This window comes from Dicentrarchus labrax, unplaced genomic scaffold (assembly GCF_905237075.1).
Source record: "Dicentrarchus labrax unplaced genomic scaffold, dlabrax2021, whole genome shotgun sequence".
Classification (NCBI taxonomy): Eukaryota; Metazoa; Chordata; class Actinopteri; family Moronidae; genus Dicentrarchus; species Dicentrarchus labrax.
The window spans coordinates 18,803,979-18,830,653 of NW_026136703.1; the positions used below are offsets into that span (position 1 = coordinate 18,803,979).

At 40.8% G+C, this 26,675-nt stretch overlaps 1 protein-coding gene across 3 annotated transcripts; it reads left to right on the forward strand.

The window, feature by feature from the left end:
• Window positions 1-950: 950 nt before the first annotated feature.
• Window positions 951-25,115, forward strand: palm1b (paralemmin 1b). 3 transcript variants are annotated; one of them, XM_051396408.1, is made up of 6 exons: window positions 951-1,443; window positions 14,788-14,830; window positions 15,617-15,697; window positions 20,661-20,776; window positions 21,488-21,558; window positions 21,807-25,115. In XM_051396408.1, exons 2-6 carry the CDS (start codon window positions 14,789-14,791, stop codon window positions 22,184-22,186), a joined length of 690 nt encoding a protein of 229 aa, XP_051252368.1. In that variant the 5' UTR covers window positions 951-1,443; window position 14,788; the 3' UTR covers window positions 22,187-25,115. The 3 variants fall into 3 exon arrangements, with proteins under 3 accessions (XP_051252368.1, XP_051252369.1, XP_051252367.1); XM_051396409.1 differs by lacking the exon at window positions 951-1,443 and adding an exon at window positions 2,301-2,889; XM_051396407.1 differs by lacking the exon at window positions 951-1,443 and adding an exon at window positions 12,485-12,582.
• The last annotated feature ends 1,560 nt before the right edge of the window (window positions 25,116-26,675 follow it).

Genomic DNA, 26,675 nt, shown 5'->3' on the forward strand with positions numbered 1-26,675 from the left:
TTAAGATTTAAACCCAGGGGTTCAGATGCTTAGTAGTAATCAGAGTAGATTCACAGGAATATCTACCTGAGACATTGTAAGACACTAAAATTGATTGCAAAATACAGGAAAAGATTTGCAGTATTTGTAGAAACAATCCTACTACACCAACTTCAATTAATCATATTTATTTTTTATGAAGGAAAACCCTATAATGAAAAATACTAACACACATGTGACAGTATGTTAGTCTAGTCCCTGAATGTAGTAATCTGCCAGGGACACATGGATGATTTTGTGTCTCTATAAATGTCCCTAAATACTAGTCAACTGAATAAAACAGAATACAGTGATTAGGTTAACAGACATTATGTCATTTTTATATGTAAAAAAAATCCTTTTGGATGTTAAAAAAATAAAAACTATTTCCTCGTCTAACCATCACAACATTTTCAGACAGGAAACCTGAAGTGACCAGGGAAAATATTTGGACCACGAGCACCACCTGCTGGATGTTTGGCGCAGGTGCAACATATTTTGGTTTATCTGAGGATGCAGATGTGCAAAAAAATAATTTGGGTCAGACAAAAATAAGCGACTCCAAAAATAGTTTAAATATATATATTTAAAAAATGGTATCACTGTGATTCAGTATGTATTTTTCACAAGATAAAAGAAGTTTATTGACCAAGCCCAACTCAAAATCCCTACTTCAGGCTGCAAAGCCATTGCCTCAGAGCCCGAGGTTATTTATGTAACAGAATGAAAACATATCTTGAAAAGACTTGACATTGAGCCTTTTCACCACTAGGTGGAGAAGTGGGACAGGGGGAGGAAAAAAATGGAAATAATGGTCCTTTTCTCCACTGGATTTGATCCCAATTTCAGGCTGCACGTACTCCGCTCTTCTGCAGCCCTGAAGCAGACAGCCTGGTTCCTTGGACGTCATATGATAAGGCTGGAGGAGAGCCAGCAGGCCCCCATTTGGAGAGGAGGACCCACATCTCAGTCAACGCGCGCAGCCAGGGCCCCCTTTATCTCTACAAGGCAGGGAGGCGTACCCCCCCCCCCCCTCCCCTTTCTCCCACTCCCCTTCACATACCACTCTCCCTCTCTCACCCATGCACTAACTAGACTACAACCTGCTTTCAGACGACGCCCCATCGCCCATGAGATTTCCACCGTCGTGCGTCTTTTTCGGTCGAGAGGAAACCATCGGGCTCCGGTTATTGTCGGACTGTGCGCTCAGGCTGCGCACGGCATCACCTCGGCAATAACAGAAAGGGGTGCCAGCCAGAAGAAGTAGAAGAAGAAGAAGAAGAAGAAGGAGGAGGAGGAGGAGGAGGAAGAGGAGGAGGAGAGAAAGGGGTGTTAGAGTATTCCTAATTGACGCTCAGAGATAAACAAGGAGACACCCTGTTTGGAAGACGTCTGTGGCGGGAAGCGACAGGGATCTGCAACTGAGTAAGTCGTGATTTGCGGTGTGTGCGGTGTGTGCCCGGTTGTTTTCCTCAGGCTGACCTGCTTTTGGTGATTTTGTCCAGAGGCTGGTTGTGCAGCGGCGCAATATTTAAGCTTCCAGCCCGGCAGCATCCTTTGACTCGGACAGGATAGAGGGATGACAGAACGGGGCAGAGGGATGGAGACACGGCAGGGGAGGTTCGGGGGGTAGAAAAGGAAAAATATTGGCGTTAAATATCTGTAGGCTACCAGTGAATGTCCTTCCTGTAAACGCGATCGCTGCATTCGTATGAGGTTGCAACTAGTAATCACAAGCGGCGCACCATCTTTCAAGGGGAACGTGAAATGCAAATGTACCATAACAAGCTGGCAATAAAGTCATGCGCTGGTTAGGGGTTGAATTACAGGGGAGGGAAATAGCTGCATTATTGTGTCATGTCAACAACCCTTATTAGATGCCCAGAAGGCCCGCTTTACTGTACTGTACTCCCAAGCCATGACACAGCCAGACCGACAGGTGTAACGGGACGACATGTTTACGCGAACCGCTTTTGATGATCCATCATGTAACATCGATCTGTTTTGCGAGGATGTTTTTGTTGTTGTTGTTTTTTTTTTTTTTGCCTCGATGGTGAATTTCCAGTGGCGCCAGCAGCCGTGCATGACCGTCACTGCATGGGTGAGAGATGCTGAGAGGCTACAGGCTGTGGAGGAGAGGAAAGGAGAGGAGAGTAACGGGGTATTCTGTGGTGTGTTGTGATGTGAGCAGTCTGCTCCAACATGGCGCGCATTAGCTGTAAAAGAAAAGGAAAAAAAAAAAAAAAGCTGTAAAAAAAAAAAAAAAAAAAAACCTTGGCCATTACATACTCCTGTCTGGAATTCACACCGTGCAGTGCACCAGGGAGTTTGGTTTATTATACCAGAGAATGAGACTTGTGCATCCCTGAGGTTTAGCTCGAAATTCAGCTCAGGTTGCCACTGGTGATAGAGTCTGGCTCCTGTGCCCTGTCAGAATATCACGTAGGCTTGTGTGTGTGTGTGTGTGTGTGTGTGTGTGTGTGTGTGTGTGTGCTCTCCTTTCTGTGTCTATTCCTGTCCCTGAATAGAACAATATCGAGTGGACCGACTCCTGCTTTTACTCTGTTTTTGTAATTATGTTTGATCACAGCAGGTGTAGGCGCAACCAGACAGAGAGTGTTTTTGTTTGGTCTTGTGTCCATTGTTTTCTCTCCTCAGCCCTGTGTGACAAGACCACCAAGTTCATGATGATAGCATATAACACACCCCTTTGGATTCGTGTGGAGTCCTCGAAGCACATCAGCTGTTTGTTTTATTCATCCACATAGCTACGGTGACACCTGTTTGATTCCTGGAGATGGTGGGAAAATAAGTGCAGTGAAAGTGATTGACTCTTCTTCCATGACAGTTTCTTCTGAGGTGACAGCCCAGGTGTGAATATGAGTGTTGCTGTTGAAAATGAGCCAAAGTGAGCATGTTTACAGGGTCAAGATAAGTGCAAGGAATGAAGTGAATGTAGCACTGGCAACATTTTGGGCTCTCTGATGCAATCTTCTGTACTGTGTCACGGTTATACTTATATTTTAGAAACGTAGAAAAAAGTCAAAGATTGGACACTTTATGATGCCCTGTTTTTCAGGAAACATAGCCTAGAAAACAACTGTCGTTGGTCATAACTTCTACTTTGTTCAGTTACGTACATTGCTCCTCATTGTCCAACATAGTGGAGATTTGTCGTTGTTTATTATCAAACACAAAATACACAATAGCACAAAATGCAGAACTATGAGAGCATAAATGAAAGCATCAAATTAATCGTAATCATAAGAATTTGGACAGTAATCACACTATGTGTTATGAAAGACTGAAGAATGAAGATTACGTGCACTTGTACAAATGACAGTGGACAAATGACAATATCACTTAGCACATCTCTACACTGTTTATGTCTGTTGTGTCATTTTATTGTATGAGCGAGACATGTTAAGTCTGCATTAGGCCTCAGCCTGGCAGCATGTGAGCTGAGGGTCGGGCGGGCGGTTGGCTGCTCTGTGTTGTGTCAGCAACTCGCAGTAGAGCTGACAGCACTTGTCTTGTCCACCCAATCATCATGCGGCATTATGACTCTGGACAGGCACATTTCTGTGTGTGAGTTTTTGTGTGCTTATATGTCTTTGTGGGTTTGCATGTGCAGCTTTGTGTGTGCATTTTAGTCTGTCTTTGCATGTATGTGAGAAAAAACAATGGATGTTGTGTGCTTGTGTGTGTTTGTGTGTCAATGGCTGTCTCCTGGCCTGGCAGGCTGGGCACTGGGATGGATCTGCTTTCACCAATTTAGATAGGGGAAATGAGCTGGTAACCGGAAGGTCATTCATCCTAATCTTGGACTGTCAGTGAAAAGTGAGGCGACATGTGAACGAGTGACAGCCATTACTACCAACTAACTACAGTTAAAGTGCCATTTAGGAAGCTCTGAATGCTCCAACAGATAACCTCACTGAGCAGTCCTGGGAGAAAACCATTTTTCTCGAGCCACTCCTTGAAGTAAAAGTGAAAGACCCAAAAGAGCAGACTCATTAACTGCTCTGATAAACACAGCTTAAATAGGTGAAGGGCGTCCGAGTGACATCACAGTGTTGTTGCTGATATTGATAAAAAGTAGCCATTAAAGTGGCCATAATCAATATCTTTAGGTTAACAATTGATCACATTACTACTTGTATGTGAAAGATGATGCTTACAGTGGCAAAGTCACAGAGAATGAGCCCCCAACTCCACAGTTCTCTTTAGCTGTACGGAAAATGTTAGCGTCTTTCAGCCCAACTTAGATGGTGAACATAGTGGAACATTTAGTAGCTTAAATTTAAATATTTCCCTTTTAGGAGTTAGTAGAGACCAAAATTCATCTTCAAATGAACGCTTAAGGTGCTCCGTATCTGCTGGTTGTAGGCCCTATAAATAAGAGCTTGTTTCCACTTGTTTCTTGCCCTCAAGTCTAAAAGCAGACGTTTAAAAAAACAGGTTTAATGAAAGTGCTAGGGGGTTAAAAGGTAACTTCTACACCAAAAGTGACAGAAAATATTTCACTTTTAACATCATACTACCACTGCTGTTGCTTGATTGCAGGTTGCCAGCATCTCAGTGGCAGAAGTGGTTGGTACAACATCATTACCAGAGGACAGCAGGCCTCTCACGGGTTCATATCCTGCCCTGAGCAAGTAGCCCCAGAGTGATGGATATTACTAATTACCCTAACTGACCTTGCTGTCATTAAGAAACCATCTATGCAGTGGTTATAAAATCACATCAGCGTGCTAGTCGAGGAAAATGAATGTCATGCAATACAGAGGCCCTTACAGTAACTGGTTTGTGCTGAAAGATGGTATTGTAGGGAAAAAAAAGAAAGTGGAAGTGAAAGCTTACTTAGCAGGCTTACAGAGTGATAAGGAGTAACATCTGGGCTGATCGTAGAGATATGAGATATTTGATAATGCGATGCAATCCACCTTGCCCTTTTTGTCTTATGTTTTTTCTCTTTCTATTAATCTCTGCCTCCTCTCTTCCTCCTGGATAGTCACTTTTTCTTTCATTTTTTTCAGACTATCTCTCATTACAAACCCCCCTCCTTGCTACTTTGTCATGACAGATAAGACTAGAGAGGATTTGTTTTTTTCACTTTCTTCCCAGCAGATAGTCTGTCTTCTGATAAACTGTCATTTTTAGCCTCTAAGTCATTTTAATCTCAGAGGGAAATGTGCTCAGCACAGTATGTGTTTGTGCATTTGTGTGTGTGTTATGCACCGCTCCTGAAACACGCGCACACCCACATGCTCATATGACGATCACCAGTGTTGTTTCAAAGATGATATCAAAAGCACTATTGATAAGCAGCAGAGAGGGATCATCCATCTTTTTGCACTGTAGATAACCTAAACCCAACACCACACACACACATACACACTTATACACACATTCACATCTGGTTTAAGGGGAAGGAGGAGAATGAATATTAGGTCTTGTCCCGATAGTTCTTTTTATAATCCCAGAAGAGATTGGACAGTGTGATACTGGACAAACATACTTAGTATAAACAATTCCTGAGCCTCTTGAGAACCTTAAGTGGGGATTGAGATCTTGCCATGAGGGAAGGCACCTATTTGGCCTAATGGTTCCTGTGTTAACATTGAGAGGCTGCTGCAATAATGCAAGTCCATAGGCTTCCTATATCCGGATATATAGAGTGTGCTGATTGACCAGAGAGACACAGAGACCACACCAGGACACCAGAGACCGTCCACTATAGAAATAATGTCTGTCTGTAAGCATAAAAGCAGTGCTGTCAGCACATCATGTTGATGCTAATGCGGTTTACATTGTTTTTACAGAAAGTCAATAGTTTGAACCACCAACTTATATTGTTATCCCAGGACATTGTGTATTTACCCAAGATGTTTTACTGCAATGCCTACACATACATTCAACTTAAGGCTTGTGAGAACATTAAAGACATAAAGTTCCTTTAATGGCAGCCAGAAGCTGAATCCAAAATGTCTCTGTTCTGAAGTGACTTGTTCCCTGCTTCGTCGTAGGGTTGCAACTCACGATTGTCTTCATTATCAATTCATCTGTTTATTATTTCCTATATTAATAGTCTTGTCTATAGAATCATTTATTATCATTTCAAGCACCTAAAGTTACATGTTCTACTCAACTAACCGTCAGATTTTCTGTTTACAATCATGTATGACCAAAAAAAGCCTCAATTGCTCACAGAAGCTGGAACCAGTAAATACTGGGCATTTTTGCATGAAAAAGTAGTTGCCAATGTATTTCCTATCAGCTCTACAACGTGGTACAGTCAGCATATGCATCCCACTCCATTGCAGTTTGTATTGTGGTCGCGGACCTTTGTGTAATCTCTTTTCAGGGTCTTTAGTTTGTTCTCTATTTGCTTTTGAATGTAGGTCTAGCGCTGCTGAACTAGCAGCTTTGTGATGTTGTTATACACTGCCAAATCTTTAACCACGCTTGTTATCTGTCAATTTATCTCCTCCTTTCCTCCCATAGCCAGAAGCTCACAACCTACCTACCGCATCTTGCTAGTTCTTCATGTACTCTTTGTACTGTAGTTACTTGGCTCCTTCCCTTCTACAAGCCTGTAAATCAGAAGAGATTGGTTACCAGGTGTGGATCTTAGAGGTCTTTAATACGCTCTCAGCCTTGGTGGTTGCCGCTCCACACTGTTGCCCAGATTCAAATTTTCTAAATCTTAACTGTGAGCCAAACTCCCGGCTTTCAAACATCCCGACACAGACCTATCTGTGACATCGAAGACGCTGTGTACATGTTTTCCTGACGTCTACAAGCTGAACCTGTGTTCTGACCTGCATGCAGTGGCTGTAATCAAAACACAGACACAATCAATAAGGTGTCACAAGAGCTGTAGACTCAGCATGCGTTCCCTAACCCTAACCCTCCCACAAAAAATAACAAGCAAAGACCGCAACTCAACAGATTTGCAGTGTAAAGGTTTATTGTTGTGGAAGTAATGAAGGTTGAGTGTGGTCAAGTGAAGAAATGCTGGCACGAGGCGAGTCCATGAGGAGGAGAGAGGAAGGGTGAAGTGATGGACGTCATCTCAGCTGAGAGTTTTTGAGGGGACTTACAAGAGGCAGGACAATAAAGTGGTTTCTGGAAGGGATGTGAGAACTGTATACTGCCTACTGAATAGACCTTTTTCACATCAGCCATTTTGACATGAAATGGTAGGGTAAAAACAGGTGTGTCCAATGATACTAATTATGGTTCTGTTGCATTTAATGTAGCAGGGCTTTTCCAGTGAGCCAGAATGCACATTAGCAGCACCTTTACTCAGTTTGACCTGAATGGAACAGAACCATAATTAATATCATTGGTAACACCTGTTTACCCTAATATTTCAAGTCAAAATAGCTGCTGTGAAAAAGGCCTGTTGTCCTCTGAAGCCCCTTTTCCCCCACACCTTATTGCCATTTTTTTTTTGTGTACAAATGAATGCCATCAAGGAAAGATTGTAAGCCACATCTCCAGCTATTCCCCTACAATTTAAAAACATCAAACACATGCCTCTCCTTTGCTGCTTGCACAAAGGCACACTTTCACACCTATGCACACATAGCCAATTTCTATCAAAAGGGGGCATGGTTGTATGCTTGTCAGAAAGTTACAGAAATTGGGTGATGCAGACTATCCCTGTCAAGGAGTTAAACTGGATCTTATTGCCACAAGAAAGTTACAGTATAACAGCCTTCAAGGGGCTTCGCACAGACTTTACACATCCAGATCAATTCTGTAGTTATGGACAAAACAGTTAGAACAAAACAAAATAGTCCTCACAAGAGTTATGTTAGCTAGTCAGTGACAAAGGGGGTACCGGGCCTTGTTAATGAGGCCAGCTGCAGATGGGAAGAAACTGTTTTGGTGGCGAGAGGTTTTGGTCCTGATGGACCGCAGCCTCCTGCCAGAGGGAAGTATCTCAAAGAGTCAAGGGTATTGAGGGTATTTTGGATCCAGCATTTTTGGAGCTAAGATCTACAATAAACGTAAAGATATTTCAGCCTCTGCATCTTTATTCAGGCTGTTTTGTAAGTGCAGTACTAAATCACATGAGAACTTTTTTCCGTAGTTAATCCTTGTTTGTTAACTTGCATTTAGGGTATTAACTTCACAGTTCTGACTGACTCTCACTCCTCACTGACCTCCTTGTCCCACCCCACGTGTCTCAGTCTGTGTGTGGCTTCTCATTTGTCCTGTCAGCATGGCTGTTACACAGTATTTCACTCTCTTCTGTACTGACAGAACTGTTATTTATGGGTGAACTCTTGGGGAAAGAAGTTTTGCCCTCTGACCCCTGAAATACTAACATGTGACCTCAGCGGACTTCCTCCAGTTTTTATTGGCACCGTGCTGTTTACATTTGGCAGAATTTGTGTTGTGCCTCAGATAGAAGGATGCAGAGCTGCATGTGTGGTGGTGGAGAAGTCGTGGTGTGTGTGCTGGCCTGGGATGAGTGTATGTGTGTGTGTGTGTGTGTGGCCTGGGCAGAAAGGCAGGGAGGAGTATTGTTGTCCCTGTGCTCTTTTGGCCCGAAGGAAGGAAGCCATGGAAGTGGGGAGTAGAGAGAAGGAGAAAGAAGTGCCACTCCAACACAGTGAGTGTTAAGGGGATTTGAGATTAGTTTCCTCTTCCAGACTCCCTCAGTTTTCAGATGTAGGTTCTGGGTCATTAAGCCCAAGAGTCATTTTCACATGTCATCGTTCTTTCTGAAGAGGAAGCATTTTTGTGCCAGGCAGTATTATTGTGTGTGTATCTATTAGTGTGTGTGTGTGTGTGTGTGTGTGTGTGTGTGTGTGTGTGTGTGTGTGTGTGTGTACACGCTGTTTCAAGAATAGACAGAAATAACTATCTTCTTCACATCTGGGATTTTTCCAGATTTTAAGAGTAAGTAATAGTGGGTAATTAGTCATTTAATTTGTCTTTAACCTCTATTTTCTCTCTATTTTCTCTCTCTCTCTTTTGCTTCGCTGTTTCATCTACACAAGATTGTTTTTGTGTGTGCATAGGGGAGATTCATTATCGCTGCACAATATCAGTTAAAAGGTTCTTGCTGTTATGAGGTAACACCTGAGTGAACGCATTTCCTTTTCACAAGGCAGGAAGGGCTATATGCCAGTATTGTATAAACTGGAGCCATTAGAGGTGATTTTCAAGTTAATTTGTTTTCATTTGTAACATGACATCAATGGTGTAAAATTAGAAAGATTCTCAAAGTGCCTTTCACTTTTTCTGCTTGTTCGCCTGTCTCGTCTGCCTGTTTGGCTTGATAATATACCTGTTACTCTGTACGATATTGCCTCACTTTTCTCTAATTGGCCAACAAGCTTTCAGCATTTCTTCGTTTATGTGGTACACAGATGTTGGTATCAGTATTCAAATCAGTAAAAATTGAATTAATGGTTCAGTTTAAAGGATAAGACTGATGATACTCTTTTTGGCATAGTCAACAAACCCCATAAAGAATTAAATCAACAAGTATTAGTCCATATTTCAGCCTGTCTTTGGCTCTCAGCCCCAAACTCCTTCTTTTCTACTGAACATAAGATCTTTACAGGTCATGCAGGTCATGGAGAAATATACAGTTTTTTGAAAGACAGCTGGGCACTGTAGTCTTGTGCAAATAGGAGTAGTGTCTTTGATGGGTACGGCAGTGGGACTCAAAATTGAAACTGCTGGGCCCATGTGCATCTTAATGAAGCAACATGTCATCCAGTGTGAGGGCGAGGGCTCATTAATGTGTTTTTAATATTTTCTGGACAACAATGGAGGTCGTCGGCTCAGGAAAATAAGCTGTTAGTTGTTAGTTTTTGTCTTTCATGGGATTTGTTGACAATAAGATGTCCACAAAAATTGGCTTAGTTTAATAACCCTCCTCATAAGAATTCTTATATTTTTCTTCCTGTTTTTCATGTTTTTGTTAATGCCATTTCATCAAGCCAAGGGACATCCCATATGGCTGCAATGTTGTAGGTGTTAGATCAGCGCAGGCATTGTGCATTGAAGTGTTTACTATCTAATGAAGCACAGATGCTATAAAAACAAGCTTTAAAAACAATCCGTGCATCTAAGTATGTGTGAGTGTGGGAGGCAGGATCAGACTCAGTAAGTCGTGGTGTCCAATTCCAGGTTGTTGTGGTATTTGTTTAAAATAATCCCAGATTAGTGGTGATGAGACCTGGTGTAGTCTGCCACTACCACCAACAGATTGACACATAGATGGATGGCCCGTGTCTGTCCCAGAGTGCCACAGTGTACTAGTCTCGTGCACAGATCAGTACAGCATGTACTTGCTGACCTTTTCAATGACTGTGTAGCATAAATAATTCATACAATGTTTCTTAACCGACTTTTCGGAACATATTAGTGCAGATGGCTGTAACAAACTGCTCCTTTACAAAAACATGCTTTTAGAAGATTCAAAAGGGATGTTTTTGTGGACAATAATCTTGTACAATGAAAGGTGAAACCCCCAAACCAGCCATGTTGTAGGAAGGTCTATATCTAATTTGGGTTTGGTTCATCCTGCCAATTCAGTGAAAGGAAAACCATTTCTTCTCACCTTGTAAAGGAGGGTTATAAATCCAGGTTGGGTTTTAGATCAACATGATATCCCTAAACAAAGATGCTCAGTGGGATTATTATTCATTTAGCTCCGTAAGCATTAAGGTAATCACTTTCAGGGCTTTTCGGTGCAAATAGAAAGTGTGTTAAGTGACTGCTGGTGCCAGAGGACCATGAGCACAATGCTATTAGCTGGTGCTCTATGCAGGCAGCTAATGTGTTCCTGGAAAGGCTACAGCGGCAGTGCACTCAACAGGGAATAGGGCTGGTCATTAGTCCGTTTCCTTGACTTCTTCGGCAGCGCACCTGCCTTGACATATTGACAAAAACATCCCTAGGTTTAGTTTGCTGTTTGTATGTAAGTCTGCCGGCTAAGATCACTTCCTGTCTCAGTCCTGTCTGATTGCTGTTGTTGATCTATTATATTTATCTCTCTCAATATGTTTCTGCTGGCCTGTCTGTGAGCGACTGCCGGCCTCCCTAGATGGCTTCCTTTCTCAGCCATAAATGTAATTACTCTTCTAACTATGCTGCAAAGATGCCTGTCTTTGTGTCTGCTTTCCTTTCTCCCTGATAGTCCATAATTGATGAGAGAGGCAGCAGGACACGGGCCCTCAATGTTCCACCAAGGTGGACATATTTTTTCCAATACATCTTAAAAATTCATCACAGCTGTAGACTAGAGGTTAGTGAAGCAGGGCTAGCACTGAAATTCAGGTTTGAATGGTGTGACAAGCTTGGAAAATCTGAGCACTTAACTCCCAGTTGGTCCAGTGGACATCTGCTGTTAACTTTGGCATGAACTGAATATTCTTAATCACAACACACAAAGTCACAAAGCTGATTTTCCACTGTTGTTGACAGTTTTCAGTTACACTGTTGTGGCATGGGTATCAAACCTCCATAGCACCAAAACCGGAATTGGTCAGAATTGAAATACATATTTTACGTATTTTTTAGATAATTCCTTATTTTAATCACACATTTTAATTGATTTGACAAAGTAATCAGCTAATAGAGTTAGCTCAGTTGTCATGGAGTTGTCTCACTTGTTGTCATGTGACTTTGGAATTTCTGTCAGGGGATAGCAGCTAAAACAGTTGAAAGCTCTGGAAAAAAGCTAGTAAGTGAACCTGCAGTTAACTTCTATTCCTGAAATCAATGATGAACTTTCCGACTCAAACTTCTTGAAGATTTTAGAACATTTTATTCAGGCAAAGGCCTCTAATGATGATGAAATCAAACACAAATGTATTTGAGAGGTTTGTCTAATTTTGTTAAGTAGACAAATGGGGTTTGAAGAAAAATCTGTGTGTTAACACTTGAAGACATAAACCAGCATATTAAGATTATGTCAGCATAACTTTGCTCAAAGATTTTGCTTGATTACGCTGATGAATTAGCAGCTGGAAAATTAAAAATATGATGTTATTTGTATGTAAAATTACATTTCATTCCTAGTGTAAGCTATACATTCCCTGTAAATATGATATCGAATTCAGCGTTCAAAAAACACAAATTACGTGGTTAAAAATTTCTGTTAAACTGAGAGAATATATGAGGGTCATGAGGGTAACACATTTATTTTGTGTCAGGTTTACATAGGTTTTGTGTGCAACCTATTGCTTATAAACATTTGAGTAAAGTTGTGATTTACAGTGTATGCTGGTTTATTCTGTTAATTATTTTCACAACTGATCTATCTAAAAGAGGTAATTGACATTAATAGAAAAAACATGTGACTCGTTCTTTCTGTACTACCAGTCTCTGTGCAGTTTCCGCCTGCCATAGCTACGCTGTGGGTGTGTTCTGCCTCATCTCTGCTGATGCTCACTGTGACCTTCCCCAGGTCAGGATGGTCAACCGCTGCTTGCAGGCCTCCTTCATGAACTGATCCAGATGCTCAGTCAGCTAACCGCCCATGCTTCCACTGTAACCTGAGGGCTGGGAAGGGATGGAGATTCTAGGGTGAAAATAAGTTCTAAAACACTGTCAATACACAACATAAACATAAACAGCTGATTGAAGGTGTTAGCAACATAATGTACTTTTGAAATTGGTCCCTTATTTTATTATTGATTAATGAATTTGAGAGTACTTCTTTTATTCAGCCTAATTTTGCTCCAGATGTTTTTTCTTTCTTCCTGTTTGTGCTGGATCAGTAGGAAAGGTGAAAATTAGAAAGAATGTGTCTAGACAGTACAATGTGTGCGTGTGTGTGTGTGTGTGTGTGTGTGTGTGTGTGTGTGTGTGTACTTAGTGGTTGATCAGATGATTGTGGTTTTACTTTTTTCCCAAAGGGTCTCCATGTGATGATGTGGCTTAGTGGGAGAGCAAGAGAGCAGTGTGGTGTTTGAATAAATTTGTGCCATAAAATGTCCATAAATCCTGCATTTTGCAGTGCGTCCTTCTATCATACAGAAGGTTTTTGAGGTTTTTAAGCTCCTGTGATTGGACAGAGGCATGACAATGAAAATGTAAGCCTCTTTATATTTTGAGAGGAGACAGTATTATTGCATTGCATGCCTTTGTGGGAGAAAAATAAAAAGTGTAACAATCAGACCAACCCTACAGCAATCCAAGCTTTATGAGCACTTAGTTAGGAAATGATGCAAGAAAATTTAAACAGTTACAGTTGGTGTTCTGGCCACTCATCAAGAGGAGTCACACGATCAAATAATTTTAACACATTCTTTACTAGCACTGGAGAGGGGAGGGTGGGGAGTGACATAGATGTGTTGTTGTCATAGCTCTTTTGTAAGAGTTTGGTTTGGACCAGTGCAGAGAAATGAGAATCCCATATGTATTGTGATGCAGTTTGAGTTCAGGCTGTAAAAGGCACACTGCTGCTAAGATGTTGTGGCTTGAGACACTAGTCAGAGTCAGAGAGGTCCTCTTCTTTTCTGTAACTTGAGCAACCAATGCAATTTATACACACTTAAGTGCCTACACTTGTGGGCTATACTGCTTATTACATTCCAGAGATTCTTGATATTATAGCAACATAATTCTATAAGGTGTAATTTTATATTGGGACAGAGTCCTTATAGTTCTCATTTTGTAATCAATCAACTTTATCAAGTGACCAAGACCATCTCAGCCATCCTTGAAAGTATCATGTGCTATTATAAGAAATTGATGTCCTCATACATAAATTCAAATAGAGGTAGTAAATCATAGCTCATCCATTTGTCTTAAAAGTAAATTTGTGATTTTGTAATTAGGACTGCAACTGTATTCACTATTACTTACTTTCAAGTAATCAATTCATCTTTTGGTCTTTTTGGACAGTGAAAAATGTCCAAGGTGACGTCTTGTTTTGTCCGACAAACAGTCCAAAGCCCCAAGATCACGCATTGTATTACTTTACAATGATGTAAAACAAAGGAAAGCGGCAAATCTCTACAACTCAGAAGCTGGAATTGTGGAATTTGTTTGACATTTGGGCTTGAAAACAGAATGCAGTGATTGATTTATAATCAAAATAGTCTATATAAATCATTAAGAACACAGAGCTCTCTATGACTTTGAACACTCCCCAGTGAATGTCCCCCTCCAAAGTTGAAATGAAAGCGATGCCCTTGTATATACATTCCAACACAACATCAGTGAAAATTGGCTCCTTATATAGGAATGTAAATTCAGATGATTTCAGCCAATCCCTGACTGATGTAAGGAGGTCATGAATCATTTTCTACTTGGAAAATATTATGTTAGCCATTAACTACAGCAAAAGATGTAAAACTTGATGCAAGGTATATGATTTTTGAAGCAGCCTGATACTGTGATAACTTTATCCATGTCTCAGTCGGTCAACATTCGCAGTCTCTCTGCTCTTGCTTCAGCTATGCTTCTGTCCATCCTCCATCCTGGAGCTCTGGAACCTATTAGAGCAGGAATCTCCAGCAGAGCCCTGCTAGCACATTAGCATGCGCTCACTGACTCTCCTTGACAGGAAAGAGACACTGATTTAGTGCAAACAGACAGATATTTAACCTCAGTCACTGGGAAGTCGTCAGAAGGTAAAAGCCTGGTGAGCGAATGCTACGGTCAAGGAGAGTTATTCGTCACTGCGTGTAATGTCTGATGTTGGTGGTCATGTGTGGTTATAACTCTCTATTTCTGTCTGTCTTTCTCTTTCTCCCTCAATCTATCTCCCTTTCTTTTCTCCAGGATGGCTGAGGTGTCACAAGAGGAGAGACTCCAGGCCATCGCTGTAAGTTATATCTACATACACATACATATATGGAGTCAGGGCACATCAGGGCACACTGATGGCTGTAGAAACAACCAATCATTGCTGCTTGTCAGGATCTGACCACCCGTCTTAATGACTCAACCTTTTAGATCCCATCTCCTTCACCCATTAGAGGACATCGAAAAGCTAATGCAGTAGCTACAGCTCAATGCCATTTTCTGTCTGTCTTTCTGTCTCTCAGTGTCTCTCTTCCCTTTGCTCTCTCCCCTCTCTCTGTATTGCTCTTTCATCCTCAGTCCGTCTGTTTTATCCTCTCTCTTTATCTTTTCAGACACATAATATCCAGATATCTGCCCAGTATAATTGTGTATATTGTGATATACATTTTCACAAAACATTCACAATGTATGGGAGACATTTAGTGAAATACATTTGAATTTGGTTTGTTTATAACCTAATAACTGTGTGAATAATATGTGCCTATAAATATATATCGTGCATACAGTAACTGTATACCAACGTCTGTCTCTTTACTCCTTTGCAGACACACTGAGCAATTAAATTAGCTTAAAACATTATGTACTCATGTACCCATCAAAAGTCCCCATTAAATCATCAGCGTTACCATTAAAGACTAGGGCTGGGTATTCAAAATATTTTTATATCGTTGCTCATAAAATAGTTTCAGTAATGTCTTATTAATTTGGTACCCAGCTTTATTGAGGACGTAGTGTGGTGTTCCTTAAAAACATCTGTTTAATAATGCACTCGCAGCATAACCATAATATATATGTGTTGTAACAGGAGAAAAGGAAGAGGCAGACAGAGATTGAAAACAAGAGGAGGCAGCTGGATGACGACCGACGACAACTCCAGCATCTCAAGGTACACACACGCTCCACTTCCACATGCATACACATTCTGCACATGCTGTATTTGTAAAACTGTACTTGTGTGAATACTTTTGGTGCAATTATGTTTTTTGAAAGTAAAAAAAAAACTAAATCATGTAAAATATTGTCTGCAAACAAGTGGAGTGCTTGTTTGTTAATGTTTAGAGGTCACTGAGTTAGTAACAGTACAGTTAGGACGGGGTTAGTGGGGTTAGGACGCTCTTCTTTATTGTAGCCTCACTTTGTAATTTAAGCAAGCAGTTCACAAAAAAAAAAAAAAACACCGGTATGTTCTCACAGGCAGCTTACTGAGCTTTATTTGCCGCAGTATGCACAGGACACAATCAGAGCTTGTTCAGCCGTATGTAGACAGATGACACCAGAATGAATCATTCTGAAAGAAATCCATCCTTGGGTCCCAGAATCGAGTCCTTGAAAGAACTAAGAAGTGTTATTTTCCACATTGCACAGCTTCAAGTATCATGCACAGCCCCTCAAGAACATCATATTAATGCATAATGGTAATTGGAGTACCTAAAGGACCAGTATGTAGGATTCAGTGGCATCTAGCAGTGTAGTTGTAACTCTCTGGCTTCACCCTCCACTTCCAAGCGCTCTGGGGAAACTACGGTAGTAGCAAAACGTGAGAAAAATGCAAACAGCTCTATCTAGTGTCAGTGTTTGGTTTGTCAATTCTGGGCTACTGTACAAATGTGGCGGACTCTGTAGAAGAGGACACGGTCCCTCTGTAAATCAAAACGGCTCATTCTAAGGTAAAAAAAACACACCATATCATGTGAGTTCTGCCCTCTCTAACACTTTTCAGTCTTCAAGCGTGGCCGTTCGGAAACACTATAAGCTTTTGATTGCCAACGTGGTTGCACAGTTCTTTTCTAGTATAACCTGACCCTAAATCATCTCCGAACCCAAACTCCTCATCTGTTCCTATTAAAATCTGCCCATCCTGTTAGGGACAAACATACTATACCATCCCTTTGTCTTTTTGCTGGCATGGCTGCTCATGTTGCTATGAAAAACAATGCCAGGATCAGCTCAAAGCATCTTAGCTGTAACTTCTTGCTGCAGCTGCAGCACATGTTGTTTTGAATTTTACTGTATATATGTACTTTTTTTTTCTCCATCACCCTCACCTTGACTTGCAAATTCCACCATCATCTTGTGTGCATAGAACGACCTCAAGTTGCAGTGAGTGAACTGGTATAATTGCACTGTATTTAACATCGTCTGAGGACACTCCAATTCCACCTTGTTTGAATTGTGCTGGAGCCCTATCACTGATAAAATAATGTATTTATGAATAAAATTATTTCCAGGTGTAACATGAATCCATTACATGCCTCTCCCTTACTATTACCAGAACTTGAAACAAGCTGACAGAAAAACTGCCGGTCAGTTCTGCATTTTCAGGAATTATGCTCTGGGTACTGATCAGTGTTAGACACCCAAACAGCTAAATTAAACTCAGCAGTTCCTTTCAAATTTATCAGTCCCACATAGTGAGATACTCCCTAACTACTGCTGTCACGGAATGTTCAGAATGGACAACAGATAACACCAGCAGCTCCTCCACATGCTGTTTATACACACACACACACACACACACTCCCTAAAAAACACACACATTCAATTCTGCATGCATGTGGACACACACTCATTATATCAGAGCCAAGGCTTTTGTCAGTGTATGTGTCAGCACTATCAAAGCTATTTCAGCCCCGGACAATCCAGCAGGTCACAGATACGAGCAAAGGTTTTGGTGTGTAGACGTGTGTGCGTTGGTGGCAAAAGTGCTTGTGACCGGTGCTATTGGCCTTGCGTGCTCCCACTTTTTCTATTTTCAGAGCAAATCTTTGTAAGTGTGTATCTGTACGCGTGTGTGTGTGTGTGTTCGTTTTTGTGTGCGTTGCTTCATACAAGAACACAGAAGCCTCAGACAATGCAGAGGGCTTTGGCAAAGGAAACAGATTTTTGTCCCACTCCCACCAACAGGAAACGACTCTTACACCCACCGCACCCCGCTTTCGTCTCGCACGCATACACACATAGACGCAGACGCACACATAGACACTGACACACAGAGCGGAAGTGTAATCACGCTGTACAGGAGCATTAGAAGGCTCTTTGTGCAAACCACAGCAAGTATGGCTTTTCCAGAGGTGGTGTTCATGTGGAAAACCCAATAAATGTCTCAGTTTACACACCACATTTTTATAAGGGTGTACCTGCCCCACTATTAAATCATAATGCATGATCCTACACACACATACACACATCGTCACCACCAAAATGGTAATACAGCGTTGTTAACACAGAAAGCATTCATAGGAGTTCTGTTTTTAATTAGCAAGCCATAGCAGATATGAGTATGCCTGCAGCAGCTGGCGGTCCCTTTAATTAAAACCTCTGAATGTCAACATCTTATGTTATCTAAATATGTAAAACACAGCAGTTTATAGGGGAGCATATGAAAACAATGAAATGACCATTTACCACTGGCATACTTCTACAAAGTTATTAAAAGTATACACTTGAACAATGCTAATCATTTCCCATATATTTGGACACATGTACGCTAGACTCAGTTCAGAGTTAGATGAGAACGTACAGTAAAGCTAGCACCAGCAATTTGTTAGCTTAGCACAAAGACAGGAAACAGGGGGAAACAGCTAACCAAATCTGACTGCCACACCTCTTAAACTCATTTCATATCTCATTTGTTTAATCCATATAAAAACAGAGGTAAAAACAACAGTAAGTGGTTTTGCAGGGGGAATATGCCGGTAACTTCCTGGAAGTGGATTTTGTTACCTTTGGACAGAGCCAGGCTAGCGGGTTTTCCCTGTTTTCAGTGTTTGTGCTAAGCAAAGCTAACCATCTACTGGCTTGAGTTTTATATTTACCGTACATACATAACAATGGTATCAATCTTCCCATGTGGCTCATTGCAAGAAAGCAAAGGAGCGTGTTTCCCAAAATGTTGATCTATTCCTTTAAAAGATTGTAAAATGTAAAAGGCTCAAAAAATAATGACATTGACTGGATAAACGTTATTCTGGAGAAACTGAATCATATATTGTCAAATAATAAAAGGTTATGGAATGTCAATTTGTAGAAGGAAAGAAGCTACACTTATTTTGAAATAAAGCTCTTTTCCAAACAGCTGCTCAGTACGTTTGGATGTGTGTGTGTGTGTGTGTGTGTGTGTGTGTGTGTGTGTGTGTGTGTGTGTGTGTGTGTGTGTGTGTGTGTGTGTGTGTGTATCTATGTGTGTGCCTGTATCACAATTCCGCCCTTTGTCTGCTACGTTAGCAGCTTTTACTCCAAAGAACAATGGAGAGAGACGTAACTTCAGCGCTCCAGCTTTACGACCACTCGCGCAGACTGGTGTGGGTGTGTGCGTGCTTGCGTACGCATGAGTGAGTACATTAAGTGATGTCAGGCGTTGGGGTAGTAGGGTGTGGCAAGATTGAGAGAGCAGAGAGAGAGGGAAGCAAGGGTTAGATTCAGTACCCAAGAGACCATGCTGGGGTATGAAGAGTGTTGAATTACACCGTGTGAGTGTGTGTGCTGTACAGCTCTGTGGCGCTGGGTGAAAGATATATGGAACAACAGGCGCTTTAACAGATAAAAACAGATAAACAATAACAACAAACAATGTAGGGGAATACAGACTGACATTTACAAGCTTATTCAATGCAGGAACCAAAAAGTTCATGAACTTTATGATGGATATAGATGCATACGAGAAGGAGGAAGGGGTGGTGGTCGAGTCAGAGAAGGGGGAAAAATGGGGGGAGTTTTGCTGTAGAAATTCTTGTTGCATCACTGGAGAGGAATTCACATCAAGCGCAGGTCCAGATTTTTAGTCCAACTCGTGAAAACAAGAGCTTTTTCCAGCACTTTTCCATACGGCCAAGCAGGGCTGTCTTTCGCTGCATGATCTAACAGCTGTGAGTAAGACACACTGTTATATTTACCTCAAAGCATGCCAAGTATTTGCTTTGATATTAGCTTATCTACCGGAGAGAATGTGGATGGGGAGTCAAAATACAGGGCTGTTATGTAATTGATAGGGGAAATAAACCTAGATTGAAAAGAAGAGAAAGAAGTGGAAGCTGAGTTATAAAGTGAAAATTCCACCTCAGAACAAAACATATACATTTATATTCCTGTGTTGTTGTTTATTACAGTTGAATTATCTTGTCATTTAATTAACTTTATCTGCAGTAGTTACAATGAGACTATCAGTTTACAATCAGGGAATTTAGTCATAGTCTGCGCTCTCAACTTCCAGTCCAGAAAGATATTCTTGTAATCATTATCAACCTCCAGGAAATGTTTGATGCGGTTTAAGATAAGAACTATTTTGTTTTTTATCTTTCCGTGAATTATCTAGAGTTCCAATCCCATGCTCAATTGAGTATAATAGGAGAATTATATCTTAGTTTGGATTTTTTTTCTGTTCAATGGCAAAAGCCTTGATGCTCTGGCTGGGGGCCATAGTCTACTTGGCAGCAACAAGTTGGCAGCAGTTTAAGTATGTGACAGAATCAGTGAAAGGCAGCAGTCGGCTGGACGCGCTCACTGGTGGATTTTTGTTGTAGATTAGCTAAAGGGCTTGTCGTCCTCAGTGAAAGTGCCACTAATCTCCTCAGAAAGAAATTACACTGATAAAACATGCAGCATTTTGGGTGATTGAATTACTGCTAATTATTTAACCAACTGCTCCTGATGAGAGACGCATGATCAAAAGTCCTCTACCTGCTTATGCTCTTTTCATTATAGCTGACATACACACTCATACACCAAACACACAGGGGTGTTAAGGGCAATTCTAGTGAAATGTGTTCTTCTTTTTATCACTGTATCACTGAAACATGAAATAAATTGTATAACTTCTTTAACATGTCCATATTTGTTATGTCCTCTTGCAGTCGAAGGCACTGAGGGAGCGCTGGTTGTTAGACGGAGCTCCAGCTGAGGAGGAGACTCAGAAGCGTCTGCAAGAGGATGAAGTGAAGACCAAACTCCTGGAGCAGGTCATCCTCAGGTCAGCATCTAAAAACCCTGCATGTCCGATCTTTGAAACAGACAGTCTAGAATACCATTTTATTTGTAAGGTCAAATGTGTGTGGTTATGGCAGTGGATTTGCGAAACTGAAAGCTGCCGGACAAGTTAAGATGTATCCTTTTATTCTTCAAGCCACAACTTAATTAATAACAATTAATAATAGAATATGGCATATTATGTTGCACTAGAAGACAACATTGGAGACATGAATATTTGAAATGCAGCCACAGTCAGCTAACAGAGATGAAGATGTTTTTGATGTTACATCATGCATTACAGGTAATGTAATCCAATTTGCACGTCCAGACTGAAGCAAATCTCAAGAAATGCAGTTTCAATCAAACATTAAACCAAAAAATAACTGCAATTTTGTGATTTTAACTTGATAAAGAAATCACATTCCAGTTTGTATATGTCTGAGTGCCATGTCCAAGCATGGGTAGAAAGCATATGTACAACAGGTCAGTATTTTAATATTATTCTTAATTACAAATGGAATTGCCAGATGGTTTAAGGGCATTGTGGCCAAAATGGTCAACTAGGAGCACATCCTGATAATCTTCTTTTGTAGGACTGGTCACATACCCAACGTTTCCCTCCATATATAGTATATATATTATAGTCAATGTGGTGTAAAGAAATTACAGCTTAATTTTAATTCATTTGCATGTATGTGTGTTTCTGAGTCAGGCTGGAGCAAGAGATTGAAGAACTGGAGACAGACGTGCCAGCCAATAAAGGTGTGGCCAAAGAAAATGGAGGTAAGTTCAGTACCCATGGCAACGTATGATCACACAGAAAACCATGGCAACACAGCCTGAACACCTGTGTCAGAAAGAGTAACTGAGCTAATAATGTTCTCTTCATTTGCGCTATTAAATTGTTCCTCTCCTCCGGAGGTAATTAAAACAATATTTCCTTTCTTTCTTTGTCTCTGACATACCCTGACCACCCTCTTTCTTTTTTGCACTATCCTAACCTCTCAATGATACTCTGGTGCTCCCTATAGGTGAAAATGGAGTAGTGCAGACCTCTGGTCAGACCCCCAAAAGAGAGGTGACAGGGATTGAGGCCAAGCTGCTGGGTCCCAGTCCTGACCAAGCTAGCGCAGACAACCCTGTTACCCTTGTGTTCATGGGCTACAAGACCGTCGAAGAGGAGCCGGAGACCCGCACGGCCTTGGGAATGGAAGGGGTAGATGGCAACGTCAAGGCTGAGTTTGTTGTGATCGAGGATGGGGAGGGCAAAGTGGGAGGGGAGGCAGCCACAGAAGAGCAGGCTCCACCCAACGGGAGCATGGCGGAGAAAGAAAAGGCCAATGGAGGTGGCGAAGATGGGGAGAAGGAAAAGGAGAAGAAACAGACCTGCAAATGCTGCACGGTCATGTGAGCTGTGTGTGCATGTGTATGTCGAAGAGTGTGTGTGTTGGGTGTGTGTGGGTGAGTGCACACCTGCTCCTGTGCAGGCATGTGTGCCATTGCATGTGTCTGTATTTGCAGATGTGTGTAACTTTGTGTCTGTGTGGGAGAGAGAGAGTGTGTGTGTGTGTGTGTGTGTGTGTGTGTGTGTGTGTGTGTGTGTGTGTGTGTGTGTGTGTGTGTGTGTGTGTGTGTGTGTGAATGTGTCAGGACTGGAAAAAAACAAAAAACCGAAGTACAGCTACACAGCCAATATACCAACAATGAGAGCCAATACAAGCTCCAGCTACAACAACAAGAACCACAGACTCATAAGTACACTTTACTCTGTATACTTTCTCTGATATGTATTTGACTTTTGATTTCTATTGATATTTTTCTATTTTTCTGTCTTGACATTTATATTGTATTCAGTATGTATATCTTTATTATGGGACTGTGTACTGTAAGTTCATTGTTATTATTGTTGGGAAAAAAGAAAATGTATTAGCTCTCTGGATTGTACTGCTACCCACCGGGAAAATCTGGAAACTTTAAATCATTTAAGTCAAAACAGCAAGCTATGAAGGACACAGATACTTAAATATATATATTTCTCTGTGTAGGCCTACCAACTATTTATCGGTCAATTTCATATTGCAATATTGTCTAAGATATTATTTTAAATAGTATTTTAATATATTGATATGAAATTATGTTTTATACAATGTATTTATTGTTTTTGGTTCTCTATATCATCTCCAACCATTAACTGCATGTAAGCTTGTAAGCACTACCAGATTTGCGTTACAATCATTACAAGTGTCTGTGCTTTCTTAGACTCATATGTGCTCAAATCTTTTTGTCTTTCTATCAGTAACAGTTCATAATAATTGGCAGTGTTAGAGATGTGCATTAAATTTTAAAAGAAATCAGCACGGAGACAATGAGGCTAATTAGAACAGTGAACATATTGCAAATCGCATCAGCTTCTCATAAATACTATATGTGACACATGTACATGAAGATCACAGCTTTTGTATTTTTTAAATAAGATGGATACACTTACTTAATGATCAATAGAGTCATGACAGACCATTGCACAACGATTAGAAATGCTTAACTAATTTTGCTCTCACAACAGTAGAATCAATGTAAATCTTATGAGGTAGCACTGCATGAAGCCTTGCAACTGTTTTGACTGTCTTGTCACTTGTTAGGTCTTTAGTATACGCTATCACGTTCACATGAATGTAAATCCAGGGGTTAAATTGGGATTCGCTCTAAAATGATGAGAAGAGGCGCGCTTGCTAAGCTCACCGTAAAGGAAAAAAAACGCTTTTTGTCTCTTTATGAACCAAATAAAATCTGATGATACTGTAATTTCACTGTGTTGGTCGGCTGCTGGTTTCTGTCCTGCTCGCTCCCAGTTTAATCCCTGACTTTTGTCCGTAGACCTGGGGCCCAATAGTACTTGAATAGATTTACAGAAAAAGACAAAGATGAAGGGCATCTGAATAGACTTTTCTCACAAATAAAGATACTCTCTGGGGACCTTAAATCTCTCCAGCAAGACAAAAATGTAGAGTATTTAGCTGTGCCCAGGTACCCAAGCTTTTAAAAATAGGCCATATTCTAGAAGAAAAAACAGTCAACCCTTTTAAAACTGCATGTTGCTAGCGAGACAAATCGTGCATATACAATATATCGATTCAAAGACCTGAAAGCCTATTGAAATAAATTTTGGCTCAGTAGAGGCCATTGACGGTCTTGGTCGGTGATCCAACTCCAGCAATGTTTCTAACCCCCCACCCCCCACCCCAGGCTCACCCATGTCTCTGATTCACCCACACACCATCACCATCATCTCATCGTCAAACTGTTTTCATCCACGTCGTCAAATACACACACCCCCACCTTCTATGCTCGGAGACACGCAGTTCAAAAACCTCTCAAGTTGGTGCTAATCCTGAGTCTCGTCTAACACTCTCCATCCACCAACTTTTCTTTTTTTTCTGTTCCCTCTGTCTTACTCAAATCACTGGTGAGGGGGGATTGTGGGAATCTACTGCCTCCTGCATACACTTTTGCAACCTTCAGTGCCAGATGCATTCTCTCAAGTCCTGCCTACATTTACCACCAGAGAAATGATCCCCTCTAACATTCCAAAGGGAGGTCAGCAGGCGTGGACAGATGAAATATAGTCTATGCTTTCCATATGTACAGTTCCACTGTAATTGTACAATTTGCAATTTTGTTTCTTATATTGACTCTCATGTTTTTCTTTCCTATGGCCTCTTTGCAAGGCAGTATATTGTATTTGATGTGTGTATTTTTAAAAAAAAAAAAGAGATTACATCTGTGTATTGTTGGTGCCTTTGTCAGGTTCAGTTGGTTGGACTTGTCTGTCTGCTGCCATTTTTTAGACCAGGGTTTTTCTTGCTCTGCTCCTGGTCATGATGACCCACTGGAAACACTGCCTTCTAGTCTAGAGGGTCACAACACTACTATAATAGAATATAATACCCATTTTCCACATTATAAATAAATGCAGCTCAAACAATAGGTAATATGCAGAGTACTATTGATGTCTTGAAAAAACTCTACACATACAAGAAACCACACCCAGGTTAACATTTTGCTGGCATACAAACTTTATGCAGGAGACTAACTGACAGTCTATGTATTTATGTACAGTATATTCATGTATATACAGTATGTGTGCATGTCTATAGGCATACAGACATACATCTGTATACATAGAAATACATGTAAATTTGTTAAGCTAAAACTTTGCTTAAAAGTGGGTCTCTGGGACAGCAGCAGAAAAAGCAGCCTTGTGTTAAACCAATGCCTGTTCATCTATTCTGTGGTCGTCTAAATGTTTAATCTTGAATAAAACTACTGTTTGTTTACGGCAAGTCAGATAAGTGTGTATGTAATTAACCAAATGTACACATACTGCAGATAGAAGCATACACACAAGCCATGGCTAATGATGTGTGTGGTTTTGGCATCTTAGCTGATGGAGTCACAGATGGGCGCAGGACACCCTTCTGGGGAGAGTACACACAATTATATGCAGATTAACCATCCATTTGTTATAGGACTACTGCAATTGGACTTTAAAAGTGACAAAATAATACACAATTGAACTACCCCTCGTTTATGGAGACTGAATAATGTAGAAGTGTAAGGTCAGAGGTGTGATTTGAGGAGAGATATTTAAGACAGGGTGGAAACATAAAACATTTACAAAGAGGAGCTCCACCAGTAGTACTGCATAATGAGCATAAATGTGATTTCAGCATCACTCGAACTATATATGTGAATTGGCTGGGGTACTGAAGTGCACTACCCAGAACATACCACTAGAGAGCATACGTCTACTGTTTTGGAAGTTTGTTTCCAAATGGTCAAATACAAGGTAAAGTGAAAGAGAGAGACAGGGGGGTGGGGGTAATTAGGGAGACAAAGAGGGGCATTTAAACAAGGCATTCATCAGATGGAGGTCAGGTATGCACTATTTGAGAGAACAGCTATAATTATATTGCTTTATGCTGCAGCAGTTCTGCCTCCGGTAAATAATTTCTCTTGAGCCCAGTATGAATGTGGCACACTCAGCCATAGACATATTCCCTGTGATGAGACAGATTTTACCATTTAATAGAAGTGGCAGAAGTGTTCCACATCACGGGACACTGAATGTATGAATGTATTGTGTGATGTTTTTAGGTCACACCCATGACAATGCTTTTCCACACTCTCTTTCTCTCTCACACACACGTACACACAGACACGGAAGCAAAACACAACTGTTTGGGATTTGACCAGTGGAATATAAAAAGTCATTGGAAATAAAATAAAAAAAGGAATGGAAGTTTTACTTTAAAACGGATCTGAAAGGTAAAAAGAGAGAATTCCATTTCTGGCGTGAGAAGTCCCAACACAGAAATCATCCCAATCAGCCCTGTGAGGGCAATGCTAAATCTAATTGCTTAGCTTTCCAGTAATTGCAAAGGCTCCAGTAATTACCTTTCCACTGTCATTAGTTTGTTAAATGCGAGCGTCAACTACCCCAGTGTGAGACACAGATTAGGATGAACACACAAACATAATGTAATGAAACAATATAACTCCTCATCCTTTAAAATACAACCTCATTCACCCCAAAATAACTTGTTTTTTCCTGAATGCTTGTGGGAAACAGTTAAAATCAACATGTAGTCCTTGGTCATGCAACATTGTTTCTGCAACAGCTGCTGTGCATGGCTCATATTTTCCAGGAACAAATTATTGTACACTCACACATCTTTTTCACACATGTGACAACTAGCCACCACTTTATCTGGGTTTCTGTTACTCATCAACTTTATATTTTAAGACACAGTATCATTCAGCTCAATTCAATTCCCAAAACAATAATACAAACCACAAGCCCTAGACTGTATGAACTAAAGAATTGTTCTTTATACGAAGGT

Coding starts and splice junctions, on each gene's coding strand:
- palm1b (XM_051396407.1), top strand. Junction 15,698..20,660: donor GACAACTCCAGCATCTCAAG/GTACACACACGC, acceptor GTCCTCTTGCAG/TCGAAGGCACTGAGGGAGCG. Junction 21,559..21,806: donor TGTGGCCAAAGAAAATGGAG/GTAAGTTCAGTA, acceptor TGCTCCCTATAG/GTGAAAATGGAGTAGTGCAG.